The sequence below is a fragment of the Ursus maritimus genome, unplaced genomic scaffold (assembly GCF_017311325.1).
Source record: "Ursus maritimus isolate PB19 unplaced genomic scaffold, ASM1731132v1 scaffold_22, whole genome shotgun sequence".
NCBI classification, from domain to species: domain Eukaryota; kingdom Metazoa; phylum Chordata; class Mammalia; order Carnivora; family Ursidae; genus Ursus; species Ursus maritimus.
The window spans coordinates 4421100-4437734 of NW_024424675.1; the positions used below are offsets into that span (position 1 = coordinate 4421100).

At 49.2% G+C, this 16635-nt stretch overlaps 2 protein-coding genes across 2 annotated transcripts in view; both read right to left on the reverse strand.

Moving 5' to 3' along the window:
• Window positions 1-1133: 1133 nt before the first annotated feature.
• INSM1 (INSM transcriptional repressor 1) lies at window positions 1134-2669 on the reverse strand. Its single transcript, XM_040637821.1, has one exon. The coding sequence runs from the start codon at window positions 2667-2669 to the stop codon at window positions 1134-1136; it is 1536 nt and encodes a 511-aa protein (XP_040493755.1).
• A 7535-nt stretch (window positions 2670-10204) lies between these two features.
• The window catches only part of CFAP61 (cilia and flagella associated protein 61), a 286086-nt gene continuing 279655 nt past the window's right edge, over window positions 10205-16635 (reverse strand). The window contains exon 26 of the mRNA XM_008710053.1: window positions 10205-10782. Within this exon, the coding sequence (XP_008708275.1) occupies window positions 10582-10782 (201 nt within the window). The 3' untranslated portion in view covers window positions 10205-10581. The remainder of the gene's footprint in view (window positions 10783-16635) is intronic.

The following is a 16635-nucleotide window of genomic DNA, read 5'->3' on the forward strand; positions in this document are numbered from 1 at the left end:
TGAAAATATTTTTATTTGAATAGTAAATAGTTATACAGTTGAAACAGTTCTATTGAAGCTTTCTATAAATAGCTAACAATTAAGAAAATAATGTATGTAGAAAAGAGATTGCATTTAAAAGTAAGAGCTGTCGGTTGTACGAGGGCTTCAGGGGCCCTCCAAGCAGAATAAAATGGTAGGTTGTCTGTAATTCGCTCAGATAGGTATAAAAGTTAAAACTTTTAACAGATCCCTTTAGAAAAAGGCTCTCTTCTAAAATGCACAGTGAAATGTCAAGAGTGGCAAGGGGGGGAAGCGTACAAAAAAAAAGATCTGCGATCAAATAATATCATAATCTTCATAATTAATATAAATAAATAAAGAATAAATAACAATTACTCATAAATCAAAATATACATTTAGAGAGAACTCATATAGTCCTACCTCAACAAAGATGATCAAACCAAAGAGTCTTACGTGAAGTATTGAGGCAGTTTCTACAGCATTTTCTGAAAATTCCCTTCCCTCCCCCCAAAAACAATCCCAAACAGACAACAATTCAAGGCATTTGTGGCTATACTAAAGAAAACACTTTTTTAAGCAATTTGATTTGTTCACATACAAAAAGGTAAAGCCAGACTCCAGCAGTTCACAAGCCATAATAAAGCTAATCGTGTGGGAAGTTCAATTTACAGCCTGTGAAATATAAAGGCATTTATTCCTCAAGATTCACCCAAAACAACCCGTACGCTACATACATAGAGAGCAGAGATTGGTAGGCGAGAGCAAACCGCATTTCTAGACCATGAACACAGCGAATACTAGCAAGAAAAACAGCTCTCCGCTCCAAGGGGAAGCTTCCAACCACGAGACAAACGCGTACAGCTTTTCTCTCTTGTACAGAAAGAGATTGGCTCTTGTTGCGCCAAAGAGGGAAAGGGGACACAACGCAAAAGGGGGGGGGGGCAAAAGGAGTCACAACGAGAGGATCGGGGTTACCGTCACGCCACACCGAGAGAAGCGGAGACAACACTTTCACCGGGGGTGGGCGCCCCGGGCGCGGACGCGGGTTCAGGGCGCGCAGGGCGCGCTCTCCTCGTGGGTCTCCAAGAGAAGGCACAGTTCCGGGGGGGGGGCGGGGTGGAGGGCGCACTCTAGCAGGCCGGACGCACGGGCACCTGCAGGAGGATCACCTGTCTGTTCTCTGACGGGTGGCACTTGTTGATGTGCCGCGTGAGACCAGGCGAGCTGTAGAAGGTGGCCGGGCAGTACTTGCAGGGGAACACCTGGGCGGCGTGCAGCAGGCGCAGGTGGCGCTCCTGGGCGCCCTTGCTGGGGAATGTCTCCCCGCACACCGGGCACAGGTGGCACTCGGCGGACGCGCTCAGGCCCAGCACGCCGGCCGCCTCGCCGTCGCCGGCCGCCTCCTGGGGCGCCTTCTCGTCGGGCCCAGGGTACAAGGCCAGTAGGTCCTCAGCCGGAGGTGCGGGCGGCCCGCCCTTGGCCTGCAGCGCTTGGTGGTGCGCCAGCAGGTGCTTGCGCAGATAGGCCTGGCGGCGGAACTTCTTGGCGCAGTGGTGGCACTCGTAGAGCCCGTCCTCGGAGCCCGACTCGGACACGCCGCCGGGGCTCGGGGTGTCGCGGTCGCTGCCGCCGCCTGTCGCCTCCCGCGCCTCAGCCCTGGCAGCGGTGTCAGGCTCCGACACGCGGGCGGCGGCGGGCGCAGGCCGCGGTTTGTGCCAGCGGCGGTGCGAGGCCAGGTTGGCTGGGCAGCTGAAGACCTTGGCGCACTCGGGGCAGCGGTACTCCACGCGCACAATGCGCGAGCACTTGTGCTGCGCCAGCGCGAACGGGTCGGCGTACTCCTCCTTGCAGAGCTGACAGATGAACTCGCCCAGCGGCCGCGCCGCGCCCCCCGCCCGGCCCCGCGGCGCTTCCACCGGGCCCTCCTTGATCTTGAGCCCCAGCACAGGCGACGTGGTCACCTCGTCCTCGAAGTGCAGCTTGCGGATGGCTTTGGGCTTCTTGGCGCCCGGGGCCTTGGCTACCTTGGCTGGCGGCTCGGCGGCGGCGGCGGAGGGGGGCGCGGGCCGCTTGCCCGGGGGCCGCAGGGAGGCGGCGGGGGGCATCGGGGGCCCGGGCCCTGGGCCCCGGGCCGCCTCGGCGCCCGCGGAGAACGCCGTGCCCATCTTGAGCTCGGCGGGCGCGAAGAGCAGAGGGTCGCCGCCGCAGGTGCCGCCGCCGCCCGTGCCGTTCGCGCCGCCGCCGCCGCCACCGCCTCCGAGCAGAGCGGCGGGCGTGGGGAAGGACTCGGCCGAGACCGGCGACCCGAGGTTGAAGCTGCGCTCGAAGTACTTGTGCTTCTCGTGCTCGCGGCTCACGGGCCGCGTGGGGCTGTAGAGCGGCGCCGGGTGCGCGGCCTCAGGGTTGCCGAAGTGCGCGGCCCGCGGGCCGGGCGGGGGCGGCGGCGGGCCCGGCGCGCAGGCGAGCGCGGCAGCGAGCGCCGCATGGGCGCGCTCGGCGGGCGGCAGCAGAGGTCCCGGCCCCGGGCTCTGCGCCGGGGGCGAGGCTCGGGCGCCCCCGCAGCCAGGCGAGAGCAGCAGCGCGCGGTCGCCGTCCTCGCCGCCGCGGACCCGGTAGGACACGGGCGTGGACTTCTTGCTGCGCTTCACCAGGAAGCCGCGGGGCATGTTGGCGCGGCGCGAGGGCAAGGCACTGGCTCTGTCCCACCTCCGCGCTCGGCCCTGGCGGCCCTTAGTGCCCCCGGCCCATGGCCCGGGCGCGGCGGCTGCGGGACTCGCGTGGCGCCGGCGGCGGCTCGGCCCGGCTCTGCGCCCTGCACGCGCGTCCCTGTCCCCGGGCCCGGGAGCCGCTCCCTTTTAACTGGGGGAGGGGGCCATTGTTCTCGCCTCCCGCTTCCCCCGGAGCCAATCAGCGCGCCCGCAGCTCCTCCGCCTGGTCGGGTGGGAGGGCGACGGGGCGGCAAAAAGGGGGCCGGGACTCGGGGGTCGCCCGGTAGGTGCGGCAGATGTACCTGAGGGCGCGGGCCCCCGCGCGCGCCCCGCTGCCGCCCCGCCCGGCGCCGCCGCCCCGCCCGGCCCAGGCACACGCCCGGCCCCGCCTCCCTTCACGGTCTGCTGCTCCTCTATGGGGAGGCGCACGTGCCTGGGCTTTGTGTCTCTCCTCCGGGGGGCGCGGAGCCGCCAAATGGGCCCGTCCATCAGCACGACAATGCACGCCCCCCTCCCGCGCGGGGATTACCCGCGGGTCGCGAGCAAAATAGCAACAAAGGAGAAGAATGGCCCCAAATATGTCAGGAGGGTTCAATCCGCGAGCCGGAGCGGAGGGGGAAGTTGTGTGCGCTGATTGGGTAGGGGCGGCGGTGGGCAGCAGCAGGCGCGGGGGAGATCTGAGTGGGGCTGCTGGGGCGGGAGAGGGGTCGGGGAGGCGCAGGGACTCCGCCTGGTGCTTGGGAAATTATCAAAAATCGAAAATAGCGGCAAAGCCCAGGCGACCGAGAGTGTCGGCCTGGTGGGCCACGGGACCCAGGACTCCAGCGAAAATGGGACCCTGGGGTTCCAAACTTGGGTAGAGGATCTGGCCTTCTGGCTGCTGCCGGGGGCGATGTTTGCGTCCACGGCCTTCGTGCGCCCGCGTGCGTCTGGGTTTTATCTCTAGTTTTAGAAACAGTTGGCACCGCACTTCTTTAATCGCCAGCAGGCGCAGCCCTGGGGCGGGGCGCGGCGGGGGAGGGGGGCAAGTTAGGCTGGGTTCCAAAAGGAACTTGAATTTCTGAACTTTTTTTTTTTTTTTTTTTTAAGTTCTCCGAAGCTCAAGGATTGGCATCCTTAGAGGAGCCCAGCCCAGGCCACTCTGAGCCTCCGCGAGGCGCGGGGCTGGGTTGATTCGGAAGGAGTTGGCCAAAGGCCGAAACGCGCGGTCGGCCGCGTGCGCCCCACTGAAGTTGGTTTCCGCTCTCCTTGCGCCGCTTCATGCATTTTCATTCGGAGCGGGCATTTTGTCTGCCGGCTGACATCAGATGCTAAATCAAGGGCTCCAATCAAGGCGCAGCGGAATAAAGGGGCCGCCTGTCTGGGCGCGGGGGGGCCCCCCCGGAGCCGTGCCCCCTTCACCTTTGTGAAGGAAATTAACCTCCCGCTATTGAGCGCCGGTCGCGGCCAATCTGGACGCAAAAGAGACGCGTGCTGCCGGCCGGGGGGAGGTGGGGCAATCTGTCCTCAGAGGCAGGCTGCGGCCTCGGAGAGGACAAGCTGCCTCCCCCCTTGCCACCAGGAAAAGACAACAGCGAGGATCCGCACACTCACAACCCCCTACCCACCACCCGGGCAGCCCCGTTTGGACCCAGATCGGGCCCTTTGCCTTCATCCTCTTTCCAGCCCAGCCCCAAGGAAACACAAAAGGCAGAATCTTTGGGGGACCGGGGCAGAACCCCAAGAGTTCGTAGTGGGCCTGATCACCCACCACTAGGGAACAAATAGCAAAGCCGCAGAAAATGTCATTATGTTGTGAGGAAAATGTCACCCACTTTATTGAGAGAGAAGGAAACGGACATTTTTTTTCTGGAAAGCTCTGTGCACCTATATAGATTATGCTGAGTTTTGCTTATGCTTAATGCCACTGAAGGTATTTAATTATTTTTGGATTTTCCCTCTGAAAATACCCTGGCGGGGAAATTGAGCAGATTTTTAATTTTTTTTTTTTAAGAATCCACGTGAGCAATAAGTTGTAATGGGGCAATTGTTAGGCGTAATCAAAGGGTTAACCAAAAGGAAAGATATTTGATGATTTTATGTTTGTGATCTTTTTTAAACTCAGACTAAAAAGAGAAGAATACATATAATGGAATATATTTTGAAAGCTCTCACCCTCGTTTTAAAAATGCTAACTGCGGTGAATGCTAATCCTCGAAAAGTTAGAAATTCTAAAATGAGTTTATCTAAAATTTATAAATATGTTTCAATCTAAAAGTAACTGATGTTACTTCCTTGCTCTTTTGAGCGCTGATTAATACTGCTGATGAAATTAGAAGTAGGAGAGGGATTCCGGGACAGCTTTGGCCAATTTTATTTTCTAATCACGAGTCCCATCTGGATTGTGGAATAATAGGGCGGGGGCTCCGCACGCTGTCCCCAACTGACTGCAGGGTATTTGGTCTTGCATGTGTAACACTGCTTTCATTCAACAGATAACAGCGAGTTAGTCACCTTGTGAATCCTTTAAAAATAACAACACGCATAATTGTAAAGAGGGCGGGGGGTGGGGGCAAAAAAACCCAAACCAAAGCGAAATCCTTCCTGAATGCAGCGAATTCAAACGGGTTCTGAATTAAGCCTAGAGAATCTATTGAACACTATTGAGATACTGAGATTCAATGGATCTTTTGCTTAGTTTGTGGTTTTTAGTCTTGCCAGGGAAAGTGAAATCTGCTTTCAGACGAGTACGGTCGAAATAAATGGAAACTTGAAAGATGCTAGTATTTGAAACTAATTTCATGTCTCAGCACTGGGGAAGAATTAGGCTGAGGGCGCACGCAAACACCAGCAACCTCCAAGTATGTACAGCCTTGGACCTGGTTATAAGTTTCCGTTGTCTTCTGAGTGATCTCATTTCTCAGAATCTGCGCGCCTGCAGTCCCCCGTCCCTATGGGGGCTTCGGGTCGAAACATTTGTCTTCTACTGAGAAGGGCAAAGAGCCACCACGCTGCGCCTCGGCGGCCGGCCTTTACGCACTGCGATTCCGAGTGGGCGCCGCGTGGAGTTGGGTCGCGGAAACACTGAGCACAGCTTTGCCTCCCTCCAGAGGAGGTTCACTGGAGTCGGCGAACAGAGGGATGCAAGGCAGGTCCCCGAAGTGTCCTTCCCAGGCCTCAGGAGACTCCTCCCCTTTCTGTGGAGTCGGTCCGGGCCAGCGCTTTGGAAACATTCGGCAGCCTCTTTGCTTCTCGTCCCTGCAGACCCCGCTGCGGGTTCTTCCTTTGACGGCCGAAGGGCCAGGCTCTTTAATTTTTTGGGGGGGGGGGATACTGGTTTCCCAAGTAGCCGTCGGGGAGCGCGCGGGGGTTCACTGTGAACCCCAGCTCAAGAGTCTAGCTCCGGGGAGCTTCTCGAAAGCGCGAAGCTTGGAAATAGGCGCCAAAGCGGGGGATTTCGGCCTAGGAATTGTCCGGTGGGGTGTCGAGTTGTCCAGGCGGCCACTGAGCTCCTGAGAGGCGGAGACGGGAGGGTCCGCAATCCTACCGCGCTGCGAGTTTAGAGACACTCGGAGGGGCGAGAGGGGGTTGACAGCGCTCCCCGCCAACATCCCTATCCCCACTCTGCTGAGGACCCTTCTCCGGGACTCACAGAAGCCCCACCCCAGGCCCTCCGTGCCCACCAGCCGCGACCCGGCCTGAACCGCTCGTTACCGCCGCCGAACCAGCCGTCAGGTCCTGGAGGGGCCCGCGCCCCAGTGAACGGGGCGAGCGCGGGGCCCGAGCCCGGGAGAGGCTTTGTGTTTGCAGGAATGAGGGGTTGTTGTGTCAGTCCCAGGGGCACGCGAGAGACACGCGCAGCCCGCCCGCCCGCCACCCCGCCCGGCCCGGTCGGGCCTCCAGGAACCTTCCGGGCCCCCGCCCGCGGGCCGTTGCCTTTGTTCGGCACATTAGCATAAAGCTGCCATGGATCTCTCGTTTAAATAATTCCACACAAAAGGAGAGTGCATGAAAGAGAGCGAACAAGGGAGAATCCGCGAGGCTGCGCCTTCCGCAGGGCGCGGGGAGGGACCGCGCTCAAGTATTTCCCTCCCCTCGAGTTTCGAGTGCCCCCGGCAATCTGCTGCGCACCCATTATTCGGCCGGGGGCCGACGGGGTAGCTGGCCGCTTCTTTTATCCTCCCGAGTGTGCCGTCGGGGCCACTGCACGCTCTGTGAAGTGCCCTCGGGGCTGTTTGTTTTTGCCTCGGGTGGGACCCTGGGAGGGGCGGGGGACCAGAGGCTCCCGGGCCCCGGGACGGGAAGGGTGGTGTTGGCTTTGGCTGGCAAAGGCGAAGCCAGAAAATGTGGAAAAGCCCAAAGCAGAGAATTATGACAGTTAGAGCTGGAATGGCACTGAACGGACCAGGATGACATTAAACGTGGGGTGCACGAGGGAACTGCTTGCACCTGTGAAGCGGCGGCCCCACTCCCCGCGCGCCGCCGTCTCAGAAAAGGAAGCGACAACACCCTCAGCAAAAACTGACCGGAAAGGCCACGACTCCGATCCTCCTCTTCGTCGCCCGCCCCAGGGGGGACCAAGAGGTGGCCAGTCCCCTTCGGGCCAGAAGGGGCGCACACTTCGCCTTGGCCTCAGTGCCCCCTTTCTTGTGGCTGCTTTGGGGTTTGGGTGTAAGTGTTGTTTCCCCGCGTCCAGTATTCCTCTCCTACCCCCTTTAGCTCCCTGCGACTCCTATCTCTTGCCTCCCTCTTCTGTCCCACTCCCATCCCTCCTGTCCCCCTTTCCTCCTTCTCCTACTCCCCTAGCCTCTTTCCCCACCCCTCCCTCCTGTCTCTCACTTCGTGACACTCGCTGCCCCACCCCAGGTTTCCCACTTCCCACTCTCTGTCTCACCACCCTCACCACCCTCAACTCTCTCTCCCTTAGACTCTCACCTTTTTTTCTCTCCGGTTCTCTCCCTGCGGCTCTCCCCCCCCCCAACCCCTTTCTCTCTTGCTCTCTCTCCTCTCCCCTCCCAGCCGCACATCAGTCCCTATCCTCCCCAGCTCTCCTCTCCCCATCTCTTTTCCCTTCCCCTTTCCCCCCTCCCTCCCTCTCCCCCCACTCTTCTCCCCCTCTGGCTCTCCCCCCTCCCCGCAGGCCAACGTGTGTTATTTTATTTGTCTAGAGAGAGCCTATTTGTTCAGTGATGTGTGGCCTCCTGGCCGCCGGCTTTAATGGGGAATGCGGAGGCTTGGTTTCTGTGAGCATTAGCATACAGCTGCCGGCTCGCTGCCCGTCCCGGCGCTCGGGCTCGCCGCATCCCAGCCTTATCATCACCTCTTCTCTCAACCAGAAAACAATCAACAGCTCCTCACAAGCGGCCACTTTCGAGCCCCTCTCCCTTCTTCTTGGCTAGCACTCCCTCACCGGGTGCGGGGTGAGCTCTCTCCCTCCCTTCCCCTCTCTCTCTCTCTCTCTCTCTCTCACACACACACACACACACTTTTCTTCTAAGGATAAATATTGACTGGCTGGCTTTACATTTTCTCCTCCATGCAGCGCTCCCTTTCCTCTGTCAGCTCATCTTTTATTTTTCTTTGGCCTTCCTGTGATATTTGGGTACAAGGAGCCATTTTTGGAAAGGGGTGGGTGTACTCTATCACAAACCCACATACCAGCATCAGAGGCCTCTGTGAAGCATGGCAGGTGCATGTGATTTGGGGGGAATAAAACTTGGGGGAAATTAACTTTGGTGTTTTCTTGTCACTGTGCTTTGTTCAAAACTATAGAATTCCAAGATCAGCCTTGGAGCCCGAGATGCCCCCAACTCTGTGCTGAAATATGCAGGGACTTCACGCATTCATCTGTCTCTACAGAATCGATGCCTGTGCACGCACAAAGAAGTCCAAATATTGTTCTCTCTGAAGCCCTTTCTTTGGCCAGGCTTTATCATCAGTGAGGAGTAAATATCTTTATTCTCTCGAAGCCCTGAACACGGCCAATGTCAAGGCCAAATCAATGACCCTTGGGTTCTTCTCTTACTTTTAGAAAAGTTGTCCTTGGGTGGTAAAATGCTGACGTGCAACAGAGATGCTAAAGTTCCTGCCCAGACTTGGGAAATGACTCACTTCGTGAATACGGGACGATGGTGAGAATGACCTCGCCAGACATTTTGTAGACTAAAACCCATTCTGCACATTTTTCAAATCCAAGCCTACTCTTTAAAAAGCAGCAAAGAAAAACTTGCTATCGTATGAATGCATGATTCAATTTTAAGGTCGGCATTGTCATGTGGGGTCACATTTATGTAACTAGAAGGCTTTTGATGGTAATACTTGGTTGCAGAAATCCTGTTGATCCTCTGAGGTGGTTCAGTTAATCTCACCCAAGGGTCCCAGGTCCTGTCACAGAAACTTGCTGCATTTACTGATGAATTTGACCCAGGACCTCTCAGGGGAAGGGGGCTAAGGGTGGGGGAATAGATCCTCAAGCTGCCTTATTCACCAGCCCCTGAGATATGGTTCCCTGTGTGTTGGTTTGCAGTTTGAAGAGCCAACCGGTAGGGACTTTTCTCCATTCAAGTTAGACTGTTTGTAGCAGGTGGCCGAAGCTGGGCCTCCCTCTAAACGACCCATGCATGTGTGAAACATCTGTGTGAAGGAATTAGCAGACTTTAGTTCTTGCTTTTGCTTGCCTCAGAAAAATTGGAATCTAAATTTTCCTTTTGAGAAGTATCAGTTTGATAGTGGGTGTATAATTCTGTATCACCAACTATGATTTTCCCTCCTTTTTTTTTAAAGTTTTTTTTTAAGATTTTTTATTTATTTGAGAGAGACAGCACAAGCAGGGGGTGTGGCAGACAGAGGGAGAAGCAGGCTCCTCACCCAGCATGGAGCCCGATGCGGGACTCGATCCCAGGACCTCGGGATCATGACCTGAGCCAAAGGCAAATGCCCAACCGACTGAGCCATGCAGGTGTCCCTGATTTTCCCTCCTAATAGCTGTGTGACCCTTGTAATTGTGCCAACTTTGGCTGAATGTTAATATAAATACATAAAACTTGAAAAACTGCAATTGCATCCATGAAAAACAGTTTTAAGCCCTGTTGATCAAAAATTCAGTCGTGAATTGTGTCAGGCTATCTATTAAAAGAGACCCAAATAAAAATTATTGTTGTTCCTCCACCCCTATGTTTTCTAGTGGGCACAAAATTTGCTTTATTTATAAGAAAGAGGGTTTCTGAGCCACGTTACAAGTGACTCGTACCAGAGGCCCCGGTGCAAAGCAACAGTGCGAAGGGTCAAAGGAAATGAACTACACTGATTTCCCACTACTATTTTCTCATCTAAAACCTGTGTGTGAGCCTGTGTGATCTTAGAGTTTTTGTTCTCATAACCTACAACGTTAAAATACAGAAATTGTGATAGGAGCTGCCTTATTTTCAAAGCTCACATATGATGTTGGATTACAGGGCTAATATCTCATCATCTGTTTCACCGATTTTCCATACTAGGCACGTGGTTTTCTTTTTCATCACCCAGGAGTATTACTGGGTAAACGGGAAGAACTAACAAAATTGGTGGCAGGGCATTTCCGGAAATCTGTCAGACCCAACATAAAAACAAGTCTTACACAGTGCGTCCCATTTTATTGCTGAAATGGATTATTCTGCACTGGAACACGCCTGGTGTTCAAAAGCGGCTCCCTGCCCCAGAATAGAGACCCACGGCCGGGCGCCACCTACTGGGACGATAGAAAACTACAGGCGTTTGTGGAGGCGGAAAAGAAGTCACTAAACCACAATGGTGCTTGGTAGTCAAGCCAGGCTTCAGAGAGGTTTCCTATTTATACTGAGCACTTCCAGGAACTCCACGTGTGAACACAATAAAGTGGAGACCGTGGCCACAACTAAATGATGCCTGGCCATGCGTACATGGGCAGGTGGTAGTGATTATAGTGCAGGTAGTCAAGAATGCTCTTCTCCACCAGTGACTTGTAGATGGTTTCCTGGAAGACTCTTTTGAGATATTTCCTGGGCTTCTCATTCAGGTTAATTTCCTCATCTTCTATCTGCCGGGCTAGCTGTTCTATGGAAGGAAGGTCTTCCTCCTGGAAAACATAGGAAGAGGCCAGATAACAGAAATTACTTGGACAATAAGAGGGCAGTTTCACTAAAATGAAAAAGAGTGCTCATCTTCCTAAGGATGGTCTTTTTTTCCCCCTAGCTTTTTAAATTTTTTATTTTTAATTGGGGCAAAATACACATAAGATCTACCGCTTTAACCATTTTTTTAAAATATAAAGGATAATTTAAGTGGTAACCAAGGACACATATATAAGAAAGTCATCCAATTATGAAGAAAACAGAATTGTGCTATGTACCTCTACTTTCTGTCTGTGAATCTACTACTCTGGGTACTTCATATAAGTATTATCAAACAGCATTAGTCCTCTTGTGACTGTCCTACTGCACCTGGCGTAATGTTCTCAGTGTTCAGCAAGAATAGTAATTTTAAGTTCTTTTTTTTTTTTTTAAAGATTTTTTATTTATTTATGTGACAGAGAGACAGCCAGCGAGAGAGGGAACACAAGCAGGGGGAGTGGGAGAGGAAGAAGCAGGCTCCTAGCCGAGGAGCCCGATGTGGGACTCGATCCTGGAACGCCAGGATCACGCCCTGAGCCGAAGGCAGACGCTTAACGACTCCGCTACCCAGGCGCCCCTTAAGTTCTTAATATTCAGATAAAAATTATCTGTAGATCACACTTGTTTTAAAAATAAGAAAGGAAGTGATTAAACATTTTTACATGAAAACTTCTAGATGTTTCACATGATTACCATCTTCTCAAGAAATAGGATTTAAAAAGCTCTTAAATTCTTAGTCAAGTCAAATTTCATTGACATCTTTAAAGATAAGGCTTAGAAGAGAAAGACAATTATCATATGGTTTCTCTCATCTATGGAACATAAGAACTAGGAAGATCAGTAGGGGAAGAAAGGGATAAAGAAAGGGGGGGTAATCAGAAGGGGGAATGAAGCATGAGAGACTATGGACTCTGAGAAACAAAGTGAGGGCTTCAGAGGGGAGGGGGTGGGGGAATGGGATAGACCGGTGATGGGTAGTAAGGAGGGCACGTATTGCATGGTGCACTGGGTGTTATACGCAACTAATGAATCATCGAACTTTACATCGGAAACCGGGGATGTACTGTATGGTGACTAACATAATATAATAAAAAATATTATTATAAAAAAGATAAAGCTTAGAGAGAATAGCTATTTAAAGTTGAGATATGCTGTGCATATCTGTAATATATTAGGAGATTTCCCAACGTTTTATTATAGAAGTATTCAAACAGAGGCAAGTTGACTGAATTGTACACTTAGCACCGGCACACACACCACTGGGTTCCATAGGGTTAATGTTTTACCCTATTTGCTTCATCATACACCTGCCCATTGATAGAAGGTTGTTATATAATTCACGTCTCCAAGGTTTGAGCTGTCTGCATTCTGAACACTACAGTAATTCCAAATTACCCTAACAGAAGAGTCACGGGGACTTTGATGGTATATTTACTTAAACTTCCAATAATTTTAATTTTGAACAGGAAAAAAGTAGATGACTCGCAGAGTTCTAACGGATCATTAATTTATTAATAGTAAGAATTTTATAGATAGGAAAATAGGTTCAAACGTTATGGAAGCATAACAGAATTATCATTTGATCATTTAAGTGAGACACTACCAGGTGTTGGAGATTACACACACTTCACTTGTCACTGGGGCTCAGAGGACTTCAGATTTATATCAGTGCAACAAAACAGTGACAGAGAAAAAGGCACCCGATGCTCAGGACCTAATATTAGAGGTGCTGAAACATTTGCATCCTGTTAGAATGTCCCCAAGCATTTATTCCACAAGATTCCTTAGTTTTTCAGAGAACTGTATCAAGCAAAAATGACTTTGCAAAAATGACTTTACCAAAATTATAGAAGATTTGGGGTTCATGATGTGTGGTGCTGTTCTGACAATGGGGTAAATACTATAAAATCACAAAATGGAACTTTTATCTAAGACAAATACTCTCTAGATTGTAAACAGATTTTTGTGGATTTGTCTTTTATAGTGTGTCTTCTCCGTGTGACCATCTCCCCTCAGTGTAACCATCTCCCCCTCAGTGTGACCATCTCTCCTCAGTGTGACCATCTCCCCTCAGTGTGACTATCTCCCCCCCTCAGTGTGACCATCTCCCCTCAGTGTGACCATGTCCCCTCAGTGTGACTATCTCCCCCCCTCAGTGTGACCATCTCCCCTTTTCAGTATGATCATCTAGTGCCAACACTTGTTATTTCCTTTTTCTTTTTACGATAACCATTCTAGTGGGTGGGAAGTGGTATCTCATTGTAGTTCTGATTTGCATTTCCCTAATGATTAATGATATAAATCTTTCCATGTGAAATTGTTTCACTTCTAGATTATCGATTTTATTCCATTGACCTATATATCTGTCCTTATGCAAGTACCATGCTGTCCTGGTTACTGCTGAATTATAGTAAGTTTTCAAATTGCAAAGTGTAAGTCCTTCAACTTTTTTTATTTCCAAGTTTGTTTTGGCTATTTGGAGTCTCTTGCATTTCCTATGAATTTTTCCATTTCTGCGAAAGATGCCATTGGGATTTTTCTAGGATTGCATTAAATGTATACATGGCTTTGCGGAATGCTGCCATTTTAACTATATTAAGTCTTCAATTCATGAACACAAACGTCTTTCCATTTATTTAGTTCTGCTTTAATTTCTTTCAGAAATGTTTTGAGGTTTTCAGTGTACAAATCTTACACCTCCTGTTTAAATTTATTCCCAAGTATTTTATTCTTTTTGATGCTATTGTACATAGAATTGTTTTCTTAATTCTACCTTTGGATTATTCATTGCTAATGTAGACAATTGACGATTGTGTGTTGATGTTGTATCCTGTAGCTTTGCTGAATTCATTTATTAGCTCTAGTGTTTTGTAGCTTCTTTCCGATTTTCTACATATACGATCATGGTATCTCAGAAAATGGTTTTACTTCTTCCTTTCCAATGTGGATGCCTTTTGATTCTTTTTCCTGCCTAATTGCTCTGGCTAGAATTTCCAGTACAATGTTGAATGTAAATGGTGAAAGCAGGCATCCTTGTCTTGTTCCAGATCCCAGAGCTAAAGCTTTCAGTCTTTCACTGAGTGTGATATTAGCTGGAGGTTTTTCATAAATACCCTTTATCAGGTTGAGGCAGTTCCCTTTTATTCCTAAGATTTTTAGTGTGTGTGTTTTACCATGAAAGAATGTATGATTTAGTCAAATGTTTTTTTCTATATCAATGGAGATGACAGCATTTTTTCTCCCTTCATTCTGTTAATGTGGTATATTACACTGATTGATTTTTATATGGTGAACCACTCTTACATTCCTGGAGTAAATCTCAGTTGGCCATGGTGTATAATCCTTTTGATATACTGTTGGATTTAGTTGGCTAGTATTCTGTTGAAGATTTTTAAGTCTAAATTCATAAGGGCTATTGGTCTGTAGTTCTCTTCCCTTTTGATGTATTTGGCTTTGGTATCAGGGTAATGCTGGCCTCAAAGAATGGGCTGGAAAGTATTCCTTTCTCTTCATTTTTTTTTTGAGAAGTTAGAGAAGGATTACTGTTAATTCTTCTTTAAATGTTTGGTAGAATTTGCCATCTGGTCTTGAGCTTTTCTCTGTCATGAAGTTTTTGATTGCTGAGTTGATACCTTCACTTATTATAGGTCTGTTGAGATTTTTTTAAATTTCTTTTGCATCAGTTTTTTAGTTTGTATGTTCCTAGAAGTTAGTCCATTTCATCCAGGTTATCTATCTAGTTGGTTGGCATACAGTTGTTCACAATATTCTCTTATAATCCTTTGTTTTTTCTGTAAGATCAGTGGAAAGGTTCCCACTTTCACTTTTTTTTTTCTTTAAGAGAGGAAGAGGGAAAGGGACAATCTTAAGCAGGCCCCATGCCCAGAGTGGAGCACAACTCGGGACTCAATCTCATAACCCTGAGATCTTGACCTGAGCTGAAATCGAGAGTCAGACACTCAACTGACTGGAGTCACCCAGGCACCCCTCCCACTTTCATTTCTGATTTTAGTAATTAGAGTCTTTATCCTTAGTCTAGCTAAAGGCTTGTTAATTTTGTTGATTTTTTCAAAGAACTATCTTTTGGTTTCACCAGTTTTCTCTGTTGGTTTTCTACTCCCTCTTTCATTAATCTCTACTCTAATTTTTATAATTTCCTTCCTTCTGCTAGCATTAGGTTTCCTTGAAGCATAAAATTAGGTTAGTGATTTGAGATATTTCCTTTTTACAACTCTGGGCATTCACAGCTACGAATTTCCCTCTGAAAACTGCTTTAGCTGTATCCCATTACTTTCAGTATGTTGTGGTTTTGTTTTCATTTGTTTCTAAGCATTTCTAATATCTCATTGACTTCTTTAAAATCAAAGAAGTTGCTTAAGAGTCTGTTTTTAATTTCCACAATTTTGTGAAATTTTTTCCTTCTTTTTTGATTTCTAGTTTTATTCCATTGCAGTTGGAGAATATACTTTGTATGATTTAATCTTTTAAAATTTATTGACACTTGCTTTGTGGCCCAACATATGGCCTCTCTTGCAGAATGTTCCGTATATGCTTAAGAACAATGTTCATTCTGCTGTTGTTGAGTAGAGTGTTTTGTGTTTATCTGTTAGGTCTATTTGGTTTATAGAGTGTTAAGTCCCCTATTTCCTTATTGATCTTCTATCTGGTTGTACTATCCATTATTGAAAGTGTGATATTGAATTCCCCAGGTCTTATTTTAATAATAATTTTTTATTATATTATGTTAGTCACCATACAGTACATCCTTAGTTTTTGAGGTAGTGTTCCATGATTCATTATTTGCATATAACACCCAGTGCTCCATGCAATATGTGCCCTCCTTAATACCCATCACCAGCCTATCCCCTTCCCCTCTGAAGCCCTCAGTTTGTTTCCCAGAGTCCATAGTCTCTCGTGGTTCATTCCCCCTTCTGTTTACCGCCCCCTTCAATCTTCCCTCCCTTCTCCTGCTGATCTCCCTGCTATTTGTTATGTTCCATAAATGAGTGAAACCATATGATAATTGGCTTTCTCTGCTTGACTTATTTCACTTAGCATAATCTCCTCCAGTCCCGTCCATGTTGCTGCAAATGTTGGGTAATCGTTCTTTTTGATGGTTGAGTAATATTCCATTGTGTATATGAACCACATCTTCTTAGTCCATTCATCTGTTGAAGGGCATCTGGGCTCCTTCCACAATTTAGCTATTGTGGACAAAGCTGCTATGAACATTGGCGTGCATATGACCCTTTTCTTCACTACGTCTGTATCATAGGGTAGCTCCATTTTTAACTTTTTAAAGGACCTCCACACTGTTTTCCAAAGTGGCTGTACCAACTTGCATTCCCACCAACAGTGTAAGAGGGATCCCCTTTCTCCACATCCTCTCCAACATTTGTTGCTTCCTGCCTTGTCAATTTTTACCATTCTAACTGGCGTAAGTTGGTATCTCAAGGTGGTTTTGATTTGAATTTCCCTGATGGCTAATGATTTTGAACATTTTTTCATGTGTCTGTTAGCCATTTATATGTCTTCATTAGAAAAGAGTCTGTTCATATCTTCTGCCCATTTTTGATTTGATTATTTGTTTCACATGTATTGAGTTTGAGAAGTTGTTTGTAGATCTTGGATACCACTCTTTTATCTGTAGTGTCATTTGCAAATTTCTTCTCCCATTCCGTGGGCTGCCTCTTAGTTTTTTTTTGACTGTTTCCTTGGCTGTACAGAAGATTTTATCTTGATGAAGTCCCACAAGTTCTTTTTTTCTTTTGTTTCTCTTGCCTTTGGAGATGTGTCATGAAAAAAGTTGCCATGGCCGA